The following is a 20,545-nucleotide window of genomic DNA, read 5'->3' on the forward strand; positions in this document are numbered from 1 at the left end:
AGGACCAAGTACCTTCGTCCGCATAAGAAACGCTAGGACTGTACCTAATCCAATACCACAGATTGGAATGTTGATCTACTAAAGCCCAATCCCAAGGATCAGCTTCCGCGAAAGCACCATCTATTTATTATCGCTCCGAGTGACAGATCTGATAACCCATATAGCGCTCTAACGGCCAAGCCACGTCCCTCGATCGCGTAAAGGTACGAGAGTTATGATGATGATGATCTCGATCAAGCCGTATAAAAGCGGAAACAAGGTCGAATTCCAGAGCGCCCATTACAGTTAGGCGAAGTCGATGGCTCAGCCGTAGAGACGCCCATGGGAGAAAATTGGTGAGGCGTTTGCATGCAAGGAGACTTATTGACCGAGTGAAGTAATGCGAACGCGTTGCAGAGCATGACCTTATGGAAGCGTGACATGTTGGAGGAGGGCAAATAAGCTGTTGATGCCAATTTGACATGTTCTAGCGCTGAAAGGGCCTGCTTGTTTAAGTTGGTCTCGGGGTGGCTTTTGGAAAAGGTGGCGAGCAATAAGACACTAAGAAATTAGGTGGAATCAAGATATGGTCATTTATGTTTCTGATCCAATTGTTATAACGCCTCATCGTTCTTTCTTCTTTTCTTTTATTAGAGCGTTCTAAATTTATTAAGTGCCATCTTCAAGGAGGATGGATTAACCGGATTTTGTTTTCTCTCACTTGAACAGCTTCTCATTATGATATACTATATCTCCCCCTCTTTTTTTCCCCAAAAGAGAAGGAAAAGATGAAATGAAAAAAAAATTTTCATAGCAAAATATTTCCATACACAGACCCCAATAAATCCCCTCCTCCCAAACAGGGAAGTGCACACCGGTGAGGAGACAGTATTTTTGTATGGTCATTATCAAAAGCAAATCTCTCCGCACCAGTGGGGAGGGCGGAGCGTCCAGTCTTGCATCCATTAGTATTCAGATCCTTACCCAAGAGACCTACTAACAACCCATTGTGGCCTATTTCCTCACTCCCCAGTCTGTCTCCGAAATAATTCAAGAGCTTTACTTGCCCGAAAACAACCACACGGAATTGAACCCAGTGAAGCATCTCGATCTGCCAAAAAGGAAAAGGAAAAAAACAAAACTCTCCATACTCCTCACCCAGTGACCTTGACCTAACTAAAGCAATGGTGACTTAGGGCTTTGATGATCAGACAACCAGAATCCAACGTCCGCGGCAGCCACGTGACCCCCCTCGCAAAACCCCCTCATGACAACCCCACAGTTTTTCTTCCCCGCTCGCATGTTATCCAGCAAAAGACAAATGCTCCAATTTCAAGGCAATTCGCTATGGAGGACGAGAGAGCCCCCCCTGGGAAAGTGAGAAAGAAGTCTACTCCCGCCAACCGAAAGTCCCTGTCTTGTGAATATTGTAGCAGGTCTTTTGCGCGTCTGGAGCATCTCCAACGCCATCTCCGCACCCGTTGAGTAACCCTGAAGACGATACGAGGCGCGCTGTGCTAACCATTTACTTGCAGATACAAAGGAGAAACCTTTTTCATGTGATATCTGCTCCAAATCCTTTGCAAGAAGGTAACTGTTCTTCCAAATCCATACATGTTTAATCAACGCTAATCCGATCCTTTCCCTGGCTGCAGCGATCTACTCGTACGACATGAGCGACTAGTCCATCCAGCCGAGGCAGCAGCCAATCGCGAACATCGAAATCATAGCAGTCATGATGTTCCTCAGACCCCGTCATCCATAATACAACCAACCCACCACGAGTCTCGCATGCTAGAGCTTGCAGATGCCGTCCCAGTGCAAACACAACCAGTGCCACAGCCCCCACCGGAGGCGCAGGTCCAACCCCCTCCAATAGTCGAAACAACTCATTTCAACCCATCCTGGGGGTACGATTTGAATTTACTCTCTCATGCTGCTAGTCATGTCGCCCTTGAGGGCCAGCAGGAAAGCCTTGAGTCGATGCGAAAGGCCTCACAGAACGTAGGTCCCCCTCAGCCGTTATCTCAGGTTCCAGAGAGGGCAATCACCGACAATTATGGTGTTGAGCCTTCTTTTCTGGATCTTACAGATTTAGGTGACCCGGTTCAAGACTTCACCGTCTTCTTAGAGAGCGTTGGCCTTTCCTCTGATTGGGACTCCGGTGTATTCTCGTCGGTGGAGGAGCCCATGTTGCCGACAAATATCCCAATTGACTCCAAACCACCAATTCGCGAAAGTGCGAGGCTAGGAGTGGATATAATGAATGATCCGCGAGGACCCGCTGACGAGCCGCCGTCTTTTTCTAATTTTGGATCTCGGCTACCGTCTCTGCAGCCAGAGCCGCAAGATGTGGATGATCGTCTTGTGTTTGGTGATGAGGGCCCTCGCCCAGCTTGGGATGTCTCAAATGCAGATCGTCAAGTCTTTCTTTCAAAGCTTGAAGAGTTTGCCTATATTCTCCCTAAGGGCTTCATTCCGCCATCAAGGCATGCTCTGTCTCGCTTCTTTGCTGGCTACATAAACGGACTAAACGAACATCTCCCTTTCCTTCATGTGCCTACACTCTCAGTTGCAAAATGCTCTCCCGAGCTCACTCTCGCATTAGCAGCGGCAGGTTCTCATTACCGCTTTGAAAACAATCGAGGGATCGAGCTTTTCCATGCGGCGAAAGCAATCCTTCTGCAGCGCCTCCAGAAAAGAGATAGCAAACAAGTACAATGCCCAACGTGGAACTTTGTCTCTCCACCATCTGGATTCCACGATTCGCGGGGCTCTTCTACCCCTTCCAACAACGCGAATAGTCCGTTTCAGCAACATCATATCCCACATCCAATTGATCCGTCAGGCTACGCGCCACAAGATTCGGATGCTCACATGGAAGTGATCCGGACCTTTCTGCTACTCACGGTGTTTGCTTCTTGGGAGAGACATCCTGACCTATTGCGAGAAATTCTTTCTCTCCAGAGCACATTGGCCAGGCTTGTCAGAGAACATGGGCTCGCTGAGCCACCTCCTAGTGCCGATCCCAACAACTGGGAAGACTGGGTACGGAGAGAAGGTAACAGGCGCACGAAGTTCATCGTATACTGCTTCTTCAATTTACATTCCATCATGTACAACATTCCCCCGTTGATTCTGAATGCAGAGCTGAAGCTAAATATGCCATGCTCGCACGATGTCTGGAAAGCTAACAACGCTAACCAATGGCGGCGGGTCATGCGTTCTCGACATGGCCCTGAGGTTCCATTTCAAGAAGCTTTTGCTAAACTGTTTTTGAAATCCAATATGTCAAGTTCATCGACCCCCATATCGCCCCTTGGGAACTACATCCTCATACATGCCCTTATCCAGCAAATCTTCTTTGCCCGCCAGCTTTGCCTCTCCGCACCAACGATGCAAGGCACTAGCTTGAGACAGGAGGACCTATCGGCCTTGGATAATTCTCTGAGTGCTTGGAAGGCATTGTGGAAGCGCACTCCAGAATCAAGCATTGACCCCCAAAACCCGGCCGGTCCAATAGCATTTACATCTACAGCTCTTCTTGGGCTCGCCTATATCAGGCTACATGTTGATTTAGGCCCTTGCCGTCGCCTCATTACCCAAGATCCAATTCAGATCGCTAGGGCACTAGGTGAATCTCCACATGTAGCAAGGAGCCCACGGCTCATTATGGCTTTACTACATTCTGCGCACGCTCTCTCCATCCCGGTGCGCCTTGGGATAGACTTCGTAGCGCGAACCCATTCGTTCTTCTGGAGTATCCAGCATTCTCTTTGTAGTTTGGAATGTGCATTTCTTTTAAGTCGGTGGTTGCTTTCTATACCGATGACGCAGGCTGAACAAAGGCTGTCAGAGCACGAGCGGAAATTGCTCTTATGGATTAAGAGTATGATGGATGAGACCGATATGGCTGTCGATCCACCAGGTGCACCTGATGGGGAGTTCATGGCCAACCCCTACAAGGCAAAGCAACTAAGCATTGCTATTGTCCGAGTATGGGCGAGGACCTTCAAAGGGAACACAAGCTGGGCGATAGTGGATCTGGTCGGATCGAGCTTGGAAGCTTATGCGGATCTTCTGGAAACGCAGCTGTGACGTTCGTTTGCGATTGTCTACACCAACACATCCGAAGAATTTGTGTTGGACTAAAGCACTCGGCATGAGGCTGATAGCTTGTATGTTTCCTTCCTCTTCTTTTGTCCTCTCTTTCGATATTACTACGACACGCACGGCTTGTCTACTGACCATCGACGACCCCGAATGCATACCAGCTGAGCTCGCCTTCGCCTTCCACTTGAGTCGGTATTGGACATAGCAACTTAGTCCTTGTGGCAGTCTGGGATGAAATGTGATGTTATTATATACCCCATCCCTTATTTTCTTTACCTCTTAATTATGTATATAAGTGTAAGCTCTCTTGTCCTAGGAGGCTGGATATGTTGTGATATGATTATTATGCCTCAAAACTTGTGATTTCACTTCCCTGCCCTCGGTTTTTCCTTGAGGAAGTGATGATTACACGCCTTGTCCTCTTCTTATGTTAATTTTGTTTTTTTTTTTTTTTTTTTTTTTTTTTTTTTTTTTGTTTTTTTTTTTTTTTTTTTTTTTTTTTTCTTTTTTTTTTTTTTTTTTTTTTTTTTTTTTTTTTTTTTTTTTGCTTGTCCAGAGAGGCCTATTTCCCTCTTATCACTAATTTATATCGCCAACGGGAGTCTTTCGATTTGGATTTATATTGTTTTCTTTCCCACTGGAACCAGCCCATATACTATTGGCTACCAACATATAGTAATTTGTCGCATCGTTATAGATTTCTGTCTCTAATCAGTCGGATCGCCGGCCATGGCTCTTTGTAACACTCGCGGGGATAAATCGCAAAGCAGACATGGATTTCTCGAGTTGAGTAATTCCCACCTCATCCGATTGTAACTGAGGAGCTGGATTCTGTTCAGGAACCGGTTTAGGATGGGATATGGAACTTTGTCGGTATCTTAGCCGACCTTCTTGGGGGGAATTGGCGGTCGCTGAAATCCGACGTCTATGGGAGTTCGCTGGCCGCAGCATAGACGTCTGCCTATCTATGCCATCGTTTACTATGTGGAAGTTGTAGGTCTGTGGCCCAGTTGTGTCAGAAATCTATCCCCGACTCGGTTGGCCTAGAGTCAAGTACCTTAGGAAACATATGTTTATCTATCAAATGCATACGGCGTTTTTGCGGCGTTGAGCATTTCCGCTCGCAATCCTCAATAAAACATCCGTACTATATCCGATCGAGCATTAGAATGCAGAATGCGAGATGGGTTAGCTCAGTAATATGATAACATACGGTCTTTTCTCCCCGCTCCCTCTTCGCGGCAGTCAAAGGATCATGGTTCTCCTCGATATGTAAATTCAAAAACCGGTCTGAAGGGAAGTTCTTCCCACACGCTGCGCATCTGTTAACATGCGTCTGTTTATAATGTACCTCGTAGTCATCATATGAGGGGAACGAGAGTGTCTCCCGATGCGGTGGCAGTGAGCAATGCATCACTTCGTTCACGGAATTGGGGGTATCCAGTAGATGCTTCTTGGAACGTTCGATGGAGGCTATGGAAGACGCTGGTGACGAAGGTCTTGAACAGGTCTCTAGATGATCGACAGAGGGGGACCTGGAGATGCTCCGAGAGCGCTTGGACATGTTGAATGCCTGTTGCTCTTTTACAGTTCGCTCGTCTGGTTGGGTGGATGCTAAGCAAGCGTTTCCTGCAAGGCTCATTGGGTACCTAGGTAGTATGTATGAGGTGTTTCTCGCTGGCTCCACGAAGGAGGTTATTTCCGTCAGGATTGGTATTAGAGATATCCTCTCTTTGATTCTGCTATTTTTTGCCTTTCTCTTTCTTTTCGATCAAGCAAAGGTTAGATCGACTACATTGTCTCAGGGAAATCAACGAACTATTCAGAATCTGATACCAGAACGGAAACCATGACACATTCTGTACCATACCGTACTGTACGGTAATCGGTTCCTGAGCGCCCACCAGCCACAGAGTTGAAAACCAATCACTAATCCACAAGCCACACCTCATCCAATTCAACGCCAGTCTTTTTCGCAGAAGTTCCCGTGATATTGGGATTTTCTCTTCAACGAGCGGCTTGAACCCCTCGTTCTTCATTTTGCGCGTGGGCACCCTTCTTCGTTCCATTCCCATATACGTCTCATCTCACTACATTCACTCTTGATATATCCTCCGTCCAACGCCAACTCACCAGTTCTGTATATACTACTGATGGATCGTTCACTGCTCTTGTCGCCCGCAGACTTCCAGCCAGCCATAGCCATCTGACGGGCGAAGTCGACGGTGGAGTGACAACGGGTTTCGTTTCACCCATCCTGAGCATGGCGTCCGCGTTTCAGAATACGTGGCAGTCAGTATTCTCATAAACTCTTCAGAAAAGAAATGAACCCGTCTTTCTGAACCGCAATGTACAGGATTGCGCTCGACATCGAAAAAGAGCTTCTGAAAAGCCTTGCTGAGAAAGAGCCTACATTTACCGAAATTTCACACTATCTCTCTGAGTCAGTCTATCTCCATCTAGGGACTTGGCGATTCACCCCTCGTGCGCATTGTTCTAACACACTCCGGTATCGCAGACTCCGCGCCTCCTGCCAGAATGCCATTATCCAGGACCTCGAAGCCGCTCACTCCCTTGATGTGGAAGGTCGCCTTTGGGATGCGCATCTCAAGATTAACAATCGGTTTCGTAAATTAATCTCCCGCGTGAGTCTTCGGCCTCGGGGATCTCCGTCGATGATATTCATCTAACAATCGCACAAACAACTTAGTTCCGCGAGCAAAACGGAAAGAAGAAGAAACCAGTAGAACGACGAAAGCTCGAGAAGCATTACCTCGAATTCATCAAAACAAGCCAACGGTTCTATCGAGGGTACATCCAGCAATTGTCGTCACATTTCGGGGGAATTCCGGAGCTTGAAAAAGTTGCGCGGAAGTTCAACTTTGACAGTGAGCAATGCGGTCTCCGCTACCGTCAATTCCTTTACTGAGCAAAGCTTCCTTGTTAGATTTGTCTGTGGAAGAACCCACACAATCGTCTGGAGACCTTAGAAGTCTCATTCTGCTGTCATGTCATGCGACCCTTATCCGCCTCGGCGATCTCTCACGCTATCGCGAAACCGAATTGGTTGGCAAGGACCGCAATTGGGGCCCGGCAATCGGTTATTATGACCTTGCCACAGTAATATACCCAGCCTCCGGTACGTCACACAATCAACTGGCTGTCATTGCCCTTGCCGATGGCAATCACTTGCGGGCCACGTATCATCTCTACAGGGCACTAGCTGCCCAGGAACCTCATCCATCTGCCAAGGGCAACTTGGAAATTGAGTTTCGAAAGGTCAGGAATCTGTGGGCCAAGAGAGAGTTAATTCGCCCTGAGGATGCCGGTATTCCTGGTAGAGCACTGGCTCCCTGGTTTGTATATCTTCATGCTCAGTGTTACAAAGGCACCGATTTTCCCGAGCATGATGAGCTTGAAAGCGAGGTACTGAATCAGCTCGCCGTTGATTTGAAGGAGCGTTCCCTAGAGGGCACCTTACAGAAGTTTTGTCTAGTCAATATCGCTGCAGAAGAATTTTCCAGGACACGCTCCAATGGTAAGTTTCATGCCATGACGATTTTAAGAGCCGCTTCTGACGTATTGATCAGAAGAGTCCGTGTCAAATGCGCGTTTGTTTTTCCAGCGTATCAATGTGAAGACATTCTTTACATTGCTTCAGATCCTTTTAGCTGAAGTGGAGCGGTTCGCGGTCGAGGAATCAAACAATAGGGACGGAACGAATGGTCCAGATAAAATTACCGCTGTTGCGCGGCGCGTCCTGCCTGCTCTCCGAAACTACAGTTCTTGGCTACTTACAGTCAACCATTTACTAGTGGCAGTGGCCCATAAAGAGGAGAAAGAGAACCCTCTTTCTGTTCAGATAACTGAGTTTTGGAAGATCTACGCTAACACCCTGACTCTTCTCGCAACCACATTTGATGTTATTCTTCTCCCGGAGATAGACTACCTTTTGGAAGAGGATGAAGAGACTCTGTGTTTTGTGCCGCTAAATAAGGGGACTACATCACGTAGATATATGGATACAAATGGCCTCCAAAAGCCTCGAATGAATGATCCAGGGGTGGAGAGGAATCACCCAAATATGGAAATGCTTTACCGAATCCGCGAATTTGTAATCGATGGGTTGGATCTGGTTGTGAGCAATGTACGCAACAGTCATTACCCTCTGTCTTTAAATCGGGCTACTAATGCGTGCTCTATCTGCAGAAAATCCCCATAGCTCTGGTTGACGACGGTGACAAGAAAACATTCATTTACAAAGAGGAAGGGCTCCCATCTCAATTTTTTGCCAGCCCTTCGGGCCATCAAAATACCCTTTCTTCTGCAAGCATTGGGCGAGAGGACATTCGACAAGTAGCACAAGACCCCAGTTACATTACCGATTCCAGAAGCGTTTTTGGCGGCTCTCAGTCAGCATCAATGTCCGCCAGTATGCACCGCATTGTCGAAGGTGTAGAGCGCCTGGTCGAGTCGGACACTTACGAAAACACCCCAGCGTTACCAGAGCATCTCACCTTTCCACGGAGCAACCAGCAACCCACTTCTAGCCATATCTTCGATCCTAGTACGGACTCTATATTTCGGGAAGAGAGCATTCCTGCTCGTCAGACCCCCATCGCTCCTCCTGGATTTGGTCACCCGATGGCAAATGCCGCAGCTCTAGCCAGGGCCCCGTCATCCCAATCGTACGCACCGCGACCCTCCCTTCCTGGTATTCCCAGCATATGGAACACTAGCCTCTCGCCAGAAGTTGGCGATGCAACTTCTCCCAGGACTCCGCCAGGACTTGGGCAACACCCAGTTCAACATTCCGGTCCTTTGATGCCAGGAAGCATCATCAGCCCACCCAACCACCTATCCCAAGATTCGGTTGTAAACGAACTCATGCTCCGCCAGAGCCTAATGCACCAGTCGCAGTTGCAAAGCTCACTTAGCGGACCTAGCTCTATATCGACGTGGATACCGCCGTCAAATCCTACACCACACCACCGTCTTCCCGGCTTGGGGTGGGATAGCAGGGGACCACTAGATGCTGCAAATCCCCCATCAACCCTCGGAATACCCGGTCAGCCTCCATCAAGTGATTTCGGTAGTTCTTCGTGGGCGAATGACGCGTTCCTTGCCAGTACCCTCTCCCCAGGTGCGGGTTATCCCAGCTCCGGGTTTGGCGGCAGTCGTAGAGCTGCTACCCATTACGGTGCCATTGGCCAGACACCTCCATGTCCGCAGGGTGGGTGATGTCAATATATTGGAGATCTGAGTGTGGGAAACAAGTCTCCAATCGTCTTTCGAGATTGAGGTATACACGGAAGGGATGCGGGTGCAAGCTTTGGGTGACTGATTCCAATTTGTGAGCGTCGGACGTATAGTGGAGAGATCATTCAGCGTCTCCCTTCGCTTTCGCCCTTAACATCCCTTAGCTTATCAAATCCTGCTTTGACAGGTCAGCTGGCTTGTGCAACACAATTCCCATGTGGACTCGTTAGCCGTGCTGTCGTTAGATAGCAGGTATCAAAGACACAGCCATGATTTGTGGGAAAACATTGGCAGAAGAACGGGTTCGATGAGTGTTCTACAACTTCTTGATGGAAATTGTAAAGGAGGCCCTATATTGCAGGTTTACGCGTTCACGGAATCGCTTTAGGTCATAGAGGCGAAGAGTGGGGATAAGGATTACGAGACATCATCAGTTCCCCAGATACAATTTGGATTATCTCTTTCTTTTTACGTGCGAGAAAGTTAGATCAATGAGAATACTCCGTTTTCAAGATGATATCCCAATAGGAGAAATTCTAACACAGATACCCTGGTCAGGGCCTAAGTATAGATCGTTGAGATGTACATGTAGGAATAGATTTATATGCATAACAAACCGAAGGTGTGGATCATTAAAATCGTTGTTGAGAACGTCATTCTGCAACTCCTATCTATCACGTGACAGCGCAAGGTGATGGGAGCGCAATTCTCGTAAAAGATGGTGATGGAAAGAAGTCTAAGATGTTAAGTCAAGGACAAGTGGGTATTAGAAGGTTGAATCCTAAAAGACAATTCGTTGTTTTGCCACAGCATGCGACCTTTAGAGGGCTCCGTGAGATATAGATCAAAGGGTTATATTTTACGAACGGTTGGAGGAAGTGAAGGTTTTCTTGGGGAACGGGAAACTAGATCATTATGTTAGTCATCAATTCTGGCCAGGAGCGGATGGGTGTCCTCCACTAGTGTAGCCAACAATTGACCTCAGCTAGTCTTGGTTGAATGCAGTTGTTCGCCAAGGAAGAGAAAGGAAATTACTTACGAAGGTCCCAACTCTTGGATGCTAAGGCTGGCGAGCCACTGGCCCAATTCCATGCTCTCTTCAAGGGACTTGCCTTGCACAATACCAGCGGAGAAGCCACCAGCGAAGGCATCGCTGTAAGGCACGTCAGTCATGCTCATGTTTCGCTAGGTAGAGATTACAAAAACAAAACAAAAGAAAAAGAAAACAAAAGAAACACTTACCCAGCACCGTTGGTGTCATTGATGCTGTCCTTAGGGATCTCAACAACGCTGAACTCTTTAACCTCAGCTTCGCCGTTGGGCTTAACGGTAGCAGCCACGGTAGGGAGTGTACCCTGGGTCACAATGGCGACTCTCGGGCGGTTAGTGTTCTTCTTGGGTAGCTTAGCCAATTTCTTGGCGATCTCAACGACATCCTCTGTGCCCCATTCGTGGCTCTTGGAGTAAGCACGGGCCTCAGTCTCGTTGCAGAAGGTGTAATCAGTGTATGGCAGCACGCTGTCGAGCTGGTCCTTGAAGAATTCGGGAATGAATGGCGCAGAAAGAGAGAGCATGAAGATCTGTAAAAATCTACATTTAGTATTTTCTTATCAACAAGGAATTTGCATCCGTTAGGCTTGGTGGATAACCAATGCATACCTTGTTCTTCGCAGCAGCCTCCTCACCAAGGGCCTGGATAGCAGGAACACACACAGTAAGGTGGTAACCGCCAATGTAGTACACCTGAGCCTTCTCAACCAGAGACCAGATGTGAGGCTGCTTGAGGTGCTCAATCTTGTACTCGTTAGCAGCAGCAAGGTGGGTACACATGCTACGGTTGTGTCCAGTGATGATCACACCGCACTTGCCGGTGGGTTGGACATCATCCACACGGTACTCAGTGTGCACACCAGCCTTGGTGCAGGTTTCCTTGAGGATATCGGCATACTTGTCACGGCCGACACATCCAATGTAGAGAACGGAGTTGTCGGGGAGAATGTACTGATGAATGGCGTTATCGTTAACATCCACGCTATCATAAGTTTCCAAACAATTTAACACATACCTGAGCGCCACGAGCAGTGTTCTGTGCGGCACCTCCGGCAATGAGCTTAGCATCATGGTTCTGCAGCAGCTCCTCATAGAGTCCCATGTGTTTCTCCTCCGCGAGGATAGCATCATTATCCTTCAGACCATACTTCTGGAGGAGAGCGGCATCACTATATGGTGCCTGTATCAGTTCATGTACTGTATTTTGAACAATATCTTCCCGGCCGTAACATACCCAACTGCCTGAATATCTGTATATTGAGACCCAAAAAGTCTTAAGTTAACATTGTCCCCATGTATGAAATTATAGTCCGTTCAATTTATGTAAAGTGAATCTCACGCACCGAGAAGAGGGTTCTCCAGGCAAAGGAAAGGGTATCCTTTAGCGGCAGCCATTGTGGTTGGTTGTGGTTGGTGAATGGCAATAGTACAGAACAGAGGGGGACGAAGGGAGAAGGAAAAGAACAAGAAAAGAGGAAGAAAGTATTGGGGTGAAAGAGGAGGAGGGTAAGAAGGTGGGGGAGAGATCAAGATGGGTTCGGAGGGGCAGCAAACAGAACCGATCATCACCCGTACAGTACAGTACGGGTATTGCATTTATCAGGGAGAGGCTGATTACACTCTGTACACATACACTCAACTCTCCACACTTCTCTCACTTACACACCAATTTTTTTTCTTTTTTGTTAAAAAAAAAAGACAAAGTTGCTAGGACCTACCCTCCACAATGACGGACCCAGCTTTGGGAATCGCCGAAACCATTCAAACGGCCTCCATCAATCGAGACCCGTCTCCAAGTCACGACATCAATCCTACGGCCGTATCTTCTGAGAAGCAGCCTCTCGCTGAACATGCGCCTTCCGAGGCTGATAGTATTCCCTCGGACATCGTTAACCCCCATCGGATGATCAGACCCGCTTCACGACGACATAACCTCCCTCCAATGCCTGATTTGCGCTTTGAGCAAAGCTACCTGGCCAGCATTAGGGGTGCCGATACTTGGGGTCGAGTTGCGTGGATCACCATACGAGATCAGGTATGTAGCTCCTGGGATCCCTTCGAGAAGAGAGAGGGGGGATTATTAGGGAACACTCAATGCTCACGCAATTATGCTCCCTCTAGGTTCTTCTTCCTCTGATCCAAGGTACCCTCTGGACCCTCGCTCTCTCCGGCTGGCGGTTCTGGAATCGCAACGCGTCTCTCAGCGGCCAAACACTAGGTAGCAGAATCCGACGATGGTGGTACGAGGTAAATAATTGGAAACTCCCACCCCTTCCGTCAATGAAGGACTATAAACTTGCCGCGCAGGCTGAAGACGTGAGTTGATCCCCTACTTTCGGCGATGGTGTATGTGTTCTGCACTGGAAACGTAGCTATTTTGATTGAGGTTGTTGACATTCTCGGAGTTCCTACAGTTCTACAAGACGCAGTTCTCAAATGCCGGCGCCGACTAATTGACCTGAAAAAGCACTACTTCTTGTTTTCGTACATGGTTGCATATTGGGAGTTCCGGTTATGGTGTTATGAATATAAACTACAATAGTCTTTCTGTACCTCATGTTTCTCGGATCCACGAAAAGGCATATCACATTTATGCATAGCTGGTTAATATTTGGGGGGTGCAAGGGAGATCTTTCTCTTAGCATCGATATTATCGTAGAACATCACATAAAGACCAACCTTCAGGCAAGTATTGACCTTTTCTCCGAATTCCAATCAGACAAATTACCACCAGTGACACACGAACGCCTCAGAATACTCCCCTGTTTTGCCCTCGTGTGCAATAGAACATGAATGAAAAGAAACGCTCCAACATGAACTCTATCAATATAACCACGTATTCAACGCCCGGGCGTAACGTAACATCAGGCGCTTCAAACTGCCTCGTTTGAACCAGAAGCAAGTTCTGATGGATGAGCATGTGGCCCGGCGCTTGCAGTAACATGGACAGCCTCACCACCTACCTCAAGTTGACCGTTTCGTAGCTCGGGCTTCTGCTCCTGAGGACTATCCTTACCGGGCGTTGGTGCGGGCGGCTTCTTTGGATCTAGCGATGTTGGAGGCCCTGGGAGCGCAGATTCAGCTGATTGCTCCTGTTTGCCCTCCAAGTATTCCCCTGATGGTTTCTCACTGGGAGGGTTAGAGCTGCTCGACACCGTTCCCTTGCCATATCTGAGCTGTACCACCAGACTGGGATTTTCTCCGTTCACTATCGACTCATCTCCGCTCAACTCTTCTTCATCATCGCCTTCGAAATCATTATCTTCTTCTTCCTCTCCGCCTTGCCACTCTTTCCCGCTAGAGTGACCCTCATCGGATTCATCCATATCATCATCCATGTTATAGCCTGTACACCCATTTGCTCGAGTAGAACGCGTCCTCTGAGACCGTCCTGAATCCTCACCGCCAGCTAGCTCGTCACGCTGGCTGCTGAGCAAGCTTTCTCCATACAGTCCTCCTGCGCGCGAACGTATCTGCCTCCCACTAGCGGTGAATCTGGGCCCTACGATCTCTGCGGGGGAAGAAATCCCTGAAGAGTTACGGGTGGATCGTCGGGTCGAAGTCAAGCCATCGGAAAAAATATCCTCGTCGTCAGAGTATGTGTACTTCAATTTTTTCCCACGGGTGCGGCCTTCATAGAGGGAGAATCCGGGCTCAGGGCGAGAGAATTGTGCTTTGCGCGCAATCCGGTAGTCTCTGCGTTTACGTTTCTTCCAATCGATGAGCAAGAATAAGACGACGGTAGCGAGCGACAACTTACCTCTTCTGAGCCCTCAAAGCGGGGAATTGAGTTCTTAATCTTCTCACTGAGCTTCTTCGAATGCATACTCTTCTCCTCGTCGAGTTTATCGGCGACGGCTTTCAACTCGGGGATGGTTCCTGCCACACTCCACCAAGTCACATTCTTGAGGGACGGGTTACTCTCACGGTACAACCTGAAGTGGGTATCGTCTAGGCCTTCAACAAGCCAATATCGGCGCTTTAGGCCATCGCGACCCCAGGGCTGGACAGAAAGTGGCTGATTCAAGTCGTCTTCGTGGCGTGCTTGCTTGTACGACTCTTTGAGTTTTGCTTGAACCGCTTCGGAGGAGGAGAGGGACCAGAGGACCAACGATTTCAGTAATTGTAACTAAAGGTGTCAATTTATCCAACTGCAAGTCAACCGGTCTCCATTCGCGGTACATACCCGTTCTTCTGGTAGCATTCCTGTGAAAGTGCGACCCCCATGAAGGGGGTTCTTTCCCTGCCAAGCCTTTGGCCACTGGGATACATGGGTTTGGACCGCTTCTTCCAGAGGGCGAGTGTAATGAAGCCGACTGCGCATTGATAACAGTTAGTCAGTCTCCATTATAAACCTTGAAAACCATAGTTATAGATGAAAGGGAGCTCGCGTGTGCCCTTCGTAGGCTAAACACTTGGGTGGTTGGCGGTGTCCATACTCGACGTCCTTCTTCCTGTTCAACACCAGGCCAAGCAATGCACACAGCAGTCTCTCAATATGATCCCCAGGCGGCGACTCCGCAATACCTCTCTCAATGTCTTGTGGCCCGTAGTGTGGTGTCGATCGCGGGAAGACCTCGTGAAAACGCGCGCGGAACATTACGAGGAACTTTTTTGATTGCGACGAGTCAGCAAGCACGCCCACCGGTCCATGTACGTATCAAATATATGCTGGGGAGCCTGCAAAATCACCAATTGACGATTAACTCACTGCAATGTCCGGGTTATCTGCTAAAACGTATTCATGTGGTGGCGAAGGGGCCCGTTTCGGCGGCGGTGATTCCGTTTCCTTCTTGAAGTACTTGGTGATTCCCACAGGCTCGTCAACTGCCATCGGACCGGACTCATCATCTGACGGTGGCGCTGATGATAGCGACGAGAGATCCGAGTCAGAGAGTGACATGTTAGACATGTTTGTTGAAGTGGGGAGCGGTTGTGCAAAGATATGACAAAGGTGGGCGAGTGCGCGCCGTAAGTTCTACTGCACTACTGCTGCCGATTATTGGAGCGCGGCTTTTACGCGCCTGGCCTCTCCAGCGTCATCGGTAGAGGCCGATTATCAAGGGTATGCTCACCACCCACTCACAGTAATAGATTCTCTACCGTCCAATTTTATTCTCGCCTACATCTAAAGTACTGAACAAAGAATAAAGCATTGATGGCCTCATACCGCGAACCCGGGGCGCTGCCTTAGCTCGTGCAAGTTCATGTCGCAGCAAACAATGGAGGAATGAATGACGAATCCCTCTTTGGATGAGCACTGATGGTTGATGACTTGCCCCCCGGTATCGTTATATAAACTTGAAGGACAATGAACACGGCACCAGTCTCCCAATGCGTGTCAAGGAAATATCAAAGCGAACATCACGCGTAGCACATGAGATCATTCCACTCATTCAGCTGCTTTCTCTCCTATGCAGGGGACTGGCAGTGAAGGACTGGATCAAGTAAACACTTTTGCAGGGTTCCGGATATCATCTGTAAGGATTTCATTGCAGTAACTATAACCCTAGAGTCCAGAATGCGTGATGTTCCGTACTTGGAAACAGTGCATGCCCTTTCTTCACCTCTAAAGGGCTATTGAGGGTAATGCTTCATCAAACCACCTCAGTTGGCTCCTCATTTAGCTATGCATGAAGCAACGGAGGTCTGAAACCATAATTGCAGTTGAGCGGCAATACTACCCAAGAAGGTCAATGGATGCCAGCAAAACTAAACCATTGTAGACGACTATCAGCGAACAAACAAAGGTTTCAGTGCGATATATTCTTAAAGATCTATTTCATTGGCGAACGTCTTGAGTTGCCACACGCCTGATAATCACCGAGTACAACTGAGGCAGAATAACCAACAAGATCAGTGGTGTCGTTCAGCCCTTGACTAAGTATGGTACAAGTTGGGTGGGTGTCCAGCAAGTTATTCCGACGAGCTCCACTGCTAAGGATCGCATGAACTGTTCCTCCGTCGGTTGTTTCTTCAAAGTCCATGGTTAAAATAGCCGCGCCGCCAAACCCACAGCCGCGAGAGGCGCATAACGACACTAGTCCCAGTTCGGCTAGATTAGCGACCACGCCCTAAAGCCCACACAGCCTTTCCGACGACGAATTCTCACCACCAACCCGACAAGCCCATCTTCGATTTGAGGTACGAGCACTCGATAAACTCCCACCACCGGGTTGCAGGCGGTCTTTCTTCTTGTATACTAACCTCCAGGTCTCCATCTAGAAAGTCGCCATGGGTCGCGTGATCCGCAATCAGAGGAAGGGCCGTGGATCCATTTTCAGTGAGTGCGATCGCAGTGTCCTGAGCGAATGCGTCAAGATCAAAATTGCTGATGACAACTTCGCCTCCAGCGGCCAACACCCGTCTCAACAAGGCCCCTGCTCAGTTCCGTGTCCTTGACTTCGCTGAGCGCCATGGATACACCCGGGGTGTTGTAAAGGAGATCATCCACGACCCCGGCCGTGGTGCTCCTCTCGCTAAGGTCCAGTTCCGTCACCCCTACAAGTTCAAACACGTCACCGAGACCTTCATCGCCAACGAGGGCATGTACACCGGTCAGTTCATCTACGCCGGAAAGAACGCCGCTCTGACGGTCGGCAACGTCCTTCCCCTCGCCTCCGTTCCTGAGGGTACCGTTGTCTCCAACGTCGAGGAGAAGTCCGGCGACCGTGGTGCTCTTGGTCGCACCTCCGGTAACTACGTTACCGTCATTGGCCACAACCCTGACGAGGGCAAGACCAGAATCAAGCTTCCTAGCGGTGCCAAGAAGGTTGTGAAGAGCACCTCTCGTGGTATGGTCGGTATTGTTGCCGGTGGTGGTCGTACCGACAAGCCTTTGCTTAGTATGTTTCGATTCCTTTCAAGGATAGTAAAGAATGGGAGTGGAGTACTAATATTGTCCTACAGAGGCTTCTCGTGCCAAGCACAAGTTCGCTGTCAAGCGCAACTCCTGGCCCAAGACTCGTGGTGTTGCCATGAACCCTGTTGATCACGTAAGGATTTCCTGCTTTCTTCTGGTGAAGAAGTTGATATCTAACATGTCTCCTTTATAGCCTCACGGTGGTGGTAACCACCAGCACATTGGTAAGGCTTCGACCATCTCCCGCTACGCCGCCCAGGGTCAAAAAGCCGGTCTTATCGCTGCCCGGAGAACCGGTCTGCTTCGTGGTACCCAGAAGACCAAGGAGTAAGGGTATTATGGTGTGGAGTTCTTTTGTTTGCGACGGGTTCAAAATGCTCTTTTGCTATGAGGCACATGTACTTAGGCGACTGCGGATAACCTACCACGCGTCCTTAGCGAAATAAGGTGTGGCCAACAATTTCATTGATGAATAAAACAAAACCAGCGGGCCGGAAATCAAGTCCCTCAGTGCACTTCGTTGCGGATGCTGAAAAAATTGACGGGAATATCGTTTATAACGAAAAATGAGACTTATTTCCTTTCGGGTTCATTACGGACTAAAGCCTAGTATATACAAACTATGCTGTTCACACCAGTAGGCCTACGTCCTGCTAACATCATCATCCACTTCGCTGTAAGCACCTGTAATCCTTTGACCGGGATGCACTTATTCCTATATGGGTCAAGGCTGTTCCTGGATTACATTCAATGTGGTCTTGTGCATCTTAGTAATATTCGTTAATATATAGCATGCCTTGCGCCTGTTCGTTGTATGGGGAGAGACAGGGTGGGGCGGAGTCAGAAGACCTCTACGTCTGTTCGTGGAGATGTCTCTAATCTACTTTCGGTATTAATGAGTCGTATCCATGTAGCGTGGTTATGTCCATAATATCATACACGTATCTATCCCTGGGACCGTTGTTCAATATAAATGTAATTACTATGTGGGAGCCAACACCATAACTCTCAGCAAACCCCCATTCGGAATACTTATCTACAGAAACAAAGTTCATAGGTACAAATTCGATGGCAGGGGAAATTGCTGGCCATTCACCTCCAGGGTTGCTTTACTAGCAGTAGGTATTGATGATGTCCAGATACGGGCCGACTGATTACCAGATGGAGGGGATGAGTTGATCTCAAATTGACCAATCAGCGAGCATCATACGCCACAGGCTCCCGAAAATGTTCCCTCCATCATGACTTCCCCCGAACAACGTCTTCCATAGAATATCTCACGCTGTATAATGCTAAATAAGGAGATATAGCACGCTATTCGTGATGGTTCTAGAAAATCCGACCCAGGGATTACAACTACTACCCACTTGTACCACGCCACCCCTGTCCGCTACTGCCCGCTGGCAGGCAGTGGTCCGCCGAGATGCAACAGCCGGTTCATTCGTGTATGCCGTGTTAACGACCAAAATATACTGCAGGCCATCATGTCCAGCTCGTCTCGCACGTCGAGCCAATGTCCGATTCTACGACACGCCCTCGCAAGCCGAAAAGGCAGGATTCAGACCGTGTAAGCGTTGCACACCACAGACCCTGTTGGCGGTTAATCCACAAACCCAGGTGGTTCAATCAGCATGTAAAACTATTCAATCAGAGGTAGTAACGGGCTCTAAGCCGACGCTCCGGAAACTTGCCGACCAAGCGGGCCTCACACCTAGTCACTTCCATCGGGTGTTCAAAAAGCTCGTGGGCGTAACCCCCGGGCAGTATGCTGATGCTCTCCTCAAGGGTGGTTCTGGGGTGCCCTTGCATGACTGCAGCCGAAACATGAATATGACAAGGTTTCGACCGTGCGGTATAGCTTCCGACCAAGAGTCGTGCATGTCAAATGATATAGAGGGTATTGTTGTGACCGACCCTGGAGGCACTAGAAATACCGTGCCCTGGAATGATTTTGACACTTTAATAGCCGCTGAGGCTGGATATGAGTCAGAATTCAATGCACAGCTTGTGGACGACTTCCTCTCATTGCCCGAAGAAGATCTCCCTGGTGCCGCTGAGTGTCATAATTAGGATATTGGTGGTGTCGTATTGCAGCCAGATTAGGCATGTCGCCTGGACAATGATGTTCAACTCGCACATGTGGAGCATATCATGCCATCTTGGATCAGTTGGTCGGCTTCGTCGAGACAGTTAGGAGTTCTCATGAGGTTCCAGACAACCTCCTGTGTGAGAGTCTGCTCGGCGGGATCAGGACGGCGGTTAGCCCTTGTTTTCCTTTTGTGAACACTGGTCATCCATCTTGAAAGGAGAAAGAGAGAGAAGGCGAAGGTGGAATGGATCGTGTGCTAAATATTTTATTTGAGCACGAGATAATCGCTCCACCTAGTATCTTTCAGGAGTCAGAATTCGGAACATCTACTGACCTGCTAGCTCGCTGTTAATCATCGTCAACCTGAAGCAGATGGGTAGGTTTGGGCCACCACGAAGTCAGTGCTCTTAGTGAACAGGACGATCGTCCACGCCAATCCATGTTCCTCGTACTGTACTGAATACTGAGCCCAGTCAGTTGGGCTGAAGGTATTGAAATATGAAATTCGTGTATTCACCTGAAATCTCCCCACCTGCTGAAGCACGGAGTTTCGCCCTGTACCAGATCCGCAGGTACAAATACACGGGACCTCTAGACCTTTTCTTAGAAGACGATGAGCGACACTAAATGAGGTTTCAGGTATGGAGTAGATGAAGTTTAATGGTATAGGCCAATGCCCCTTCCGTTTTCGTCGCAGCAGATCTTTGGATCTGTCAATTTAAAGTAAATCTAATTATGTCTAGTCTACATATACACACACGCATGTACGTACATCTATAGTCAGATGCCTTATCTCCGCAGTCTCGAGATCAATCGTCGTATACTGTAGTCAATAGACTTACCTTATGTCTTGTACTAGTAGGGTACTTTAAATGAGTTTTATTCTGCAGATATTGGTACAGAAGACTAGACGATATGCAAAGTTCCGAAAATAGTTCTGTGGCAACAAACTGAGCAAATCACAACCCCACTTCCACGCCCCACAAAACGCGTGTCCTTGTGCTGCAGTTGAATGAAATCAGCCTATGATGCTTCAAGTCATGAACACTCTAGTCGCAAGATAATAATAGACTTCAAACTATCCTATCCTACAGGCTAAGGTTTCAGGTACACCGACTACTTTTGTTAGATACATGAATGATTGAGCCTAACAATTGGTGCTTGTCCCCACCTTCAGTCAAGATTCGATGCTA

The 20,545-nt window shown here is 48.5% G+C and overlaps 9 protein-coding genes across 9 annotated transcripts; 6 read left to right on the plus strand and 3 right to left on the minus strand.

Moving 5' to 3' along the window:
- The first annotated feature begins 842 nt into the window (after nucleotides 1-842).
- BDW43DRAFT_280378 (FTFMHR domain-containing protein) lies at nucleotides 843-4,554 on the plus strand. The gene is made up of 3 exons (XM_032042407.1): nucleotides 843-1,459; nucleotides 1,515-1,569; nucleotides 1,635-4,554. The coding sequence occupies exons 1-3, from the start codon at nucleotides 1,183-1,185 to the stop codon at nucleotides 4,075-4,077; spliced, it is 2,775 nt and encodes a 924-aa protein (XP_031898930.1). The 5' UTR covers nucleotides 843-1,182; the 3' UTR covers nucleotides 4,078-4,554.
- A 249-nt stretch (nucleotides 4,555-4,803) lies between these two features.
- On the minus strand, nucleotides 4,804-5,656 carry BDW43DRAFT_312416 (C2H2 type zinc finger domain protein; the record flags this gene model as incomplete). Its single annotated transcript, XM_032047368.1, has 3 exons — nucleotides 4,804-5,091; nucleotides 5,150-5,239; nucleotides 5,306-5,656. 3 exons carry the CDS (start codon nucleotides 5,654-5,656, stop codon nucleotides 4,804-4,806), a joined length of 729 nt encoding a protein of 242 aa, XP_031898931.1.
- Nucleotides 5,657-6,032: 376 nt separating this feature from the next.
- On the plus strand, nucleotides 6,033-9,864 carry BDW43DRAFT_280388 (uncharacterized protein). The gene is made up of 7 exons (XM_032042408.1): nucleotides 6,033-6,384; nucleotides 6,449-6,535; nucleotides 6,611-6,737; nucleotides 6,803-6,980; nucleotides 7,040-7,630; nucleotides 7,683-8,239; nucleotides 8,302-9,864. The coding sequence occupies exons 1-7, from the start codon at nucleotides 6,356-6,358 to the stop codon at nucleotides 9,331-9,333; spliced, it is 2,601 nt and encodes an 866-aa protein (XP_031898932.1). The 5' UTR covers nucleotides 6,033-6,355; the 3' UTR covers nucleotides 9,334-9,864.
- Nucleotides 9,835-11,933, minus strand: BDW43DRAFT_280390 (adenosine kinase). Its single transcript, XM_032042409.1, has 7 exons — nucleotides 11,745-11,933; nucleotides 11,636-11,651; nucleotides 11,417-11,570; nucleotides 11,011-11,352; nucleotides 10,594-10,931; nucleotides 10,391-10,504; nucleotides 9,835-10,256 (listed from the first exon to the last, which is right to left on the minus strand). Exons 1-7 carry the CDS (start codon nucleotides 11,794-11,796, stop codon nucleotides 10,211-10,213), a joined length of 1,062 nt encoding a protein of 353 aa, XP_031898933.1. The 5' UTR covers nucleotides 11,797-11,933; the 3' UTR covers nucleotides 9,835-10,210.
- A 49-nt stretch (nucleotides 11,934-11,982) lies between these two features.
- Nucleotides 11,983-13,064, plus strand: BDW43DRAFT_125165 (DUF1770 domain-containing protein). Its single transcript, XM_032038115.1, has 3 exons — nucleotides 11,983-12,436; nucleotides 12,523-12,717; nucleotides 12,807-13,064. The coding sequence occupies exons 1-3, from the start codon at nucleotides 12,128-12,130 to the stop codon at nucleotides 12,852-12,854; spliced, it is 552 nt and encodes a 183-aa protein (XP_031898934.1). The 5' UTR covers nucleotides 11,983-12,127; the 3' UTR covers nucleotides 12,855-13,064.
- BDW43DRAFT_125175 (uncharacterized protein) lies at nucleotides 12,719-13,234 on the plus strand. The gene is made up of 2 exons (XM_032038116.1): nucleotides 12,719-12,747; nucleotides 12,807-13,234. The coding sequence occupies exon 2, from the start codon at nucleotides 12,958-12,960 to the stop codon at nucleotides 13,192-13,194; it is 237 nt and encodes a 78-aa protein (XP_031898935.1). The 5' UTR covers nucleotides 12,719-12,747; nucleotides 12,807-12,957; the 3' UTR covers nucleotides 13,195-13,234.
- A 40-nt stretch (nucleotides 13,235-13,274) lies between these two features.
- Nucleotides 13,275-15,313, minus strand: BDW43DRAFT_312420 (uncharacterized protein; the record flags this gene model as incomplete). Its single annotated transcript, XM_032047369.1, has 5 exons — nucleotides 13,275-14,111; nucleotides 14,162-14,530; nucleotides 14,588-14,717; nucleotides 14,841-15,010; nucleotides 15,113-15,313. The coding sequence occupies 5 exons, from the start codon at nucleotides 15,311-15,313 to the stop codon at nucleotides 13,275-13,277; spliced, it is 1,707 nt and encodes a 568-aa protein (XP_031898936.1).
- Nucleotides 15,314-16,529: 1,216 nt separating this feature from the next.
- Nucleotides 16,530-17,970, plus strand: BDW43DRAFT_280407 (60S ribosomal protein uL2). Its single transcript, XM_032042410.1, has 4 exons — nucleotides 16,530-16,684; nucleotides 16,755-17,246; nucleotides 17,311-17,396; nucleotides 17,457-17,970. The coding sequence occupies exons 1-4, from the start codon at nucleotides 16,636-16,638 to the stop codon at nucleotides 17,592-17,594; spliced, it is 765 nt and encodes a 254-aa protein (XP_031898937.1). The 5' UTR covers nucleotides 16,530-16,635; the 3' UTR covers nucleotides 17,595-17,970.
- A 532-nt stretch (nucleotides 17,971-18,502) lies between these two features.
- mpt (putative DNA repair and transcription factor Ada) lies at nucleotides 18,503-19,699 on the plus strand. Its single transcript, XM_032038117.1, has one exon. It carries the CDS (start codon nucleotides 18,587-18,589, stop codon nucleotides 19,331-19,333), a length of 747 nt encoding a protein of 248 aa, XP_031898938.1. The 5' UTR covers nucleotides 18,503-18,586; the 3' UTR covers nucleotides 19,334-19,699.
- The last annotated feature ends 846 nt before the right edge of the window (nucleotides 19,700-20,545 follow it).

Source organism: Aspergillus alliaceus, assembly GCF_009176365.1.
Source record: "Aspergillus alliaceus strain CBS 536.65 unplaced genomic scaffold BDW43scaffold_30, whole genome shotgun sequence".
Taxonomy (NCBI): Eukaryota; Fungi; Ascomycota; class Eurotiomycetes; order Eurotiales; family Aspergillaceae; genus Aspergillus; species Aspergillus alliaceus.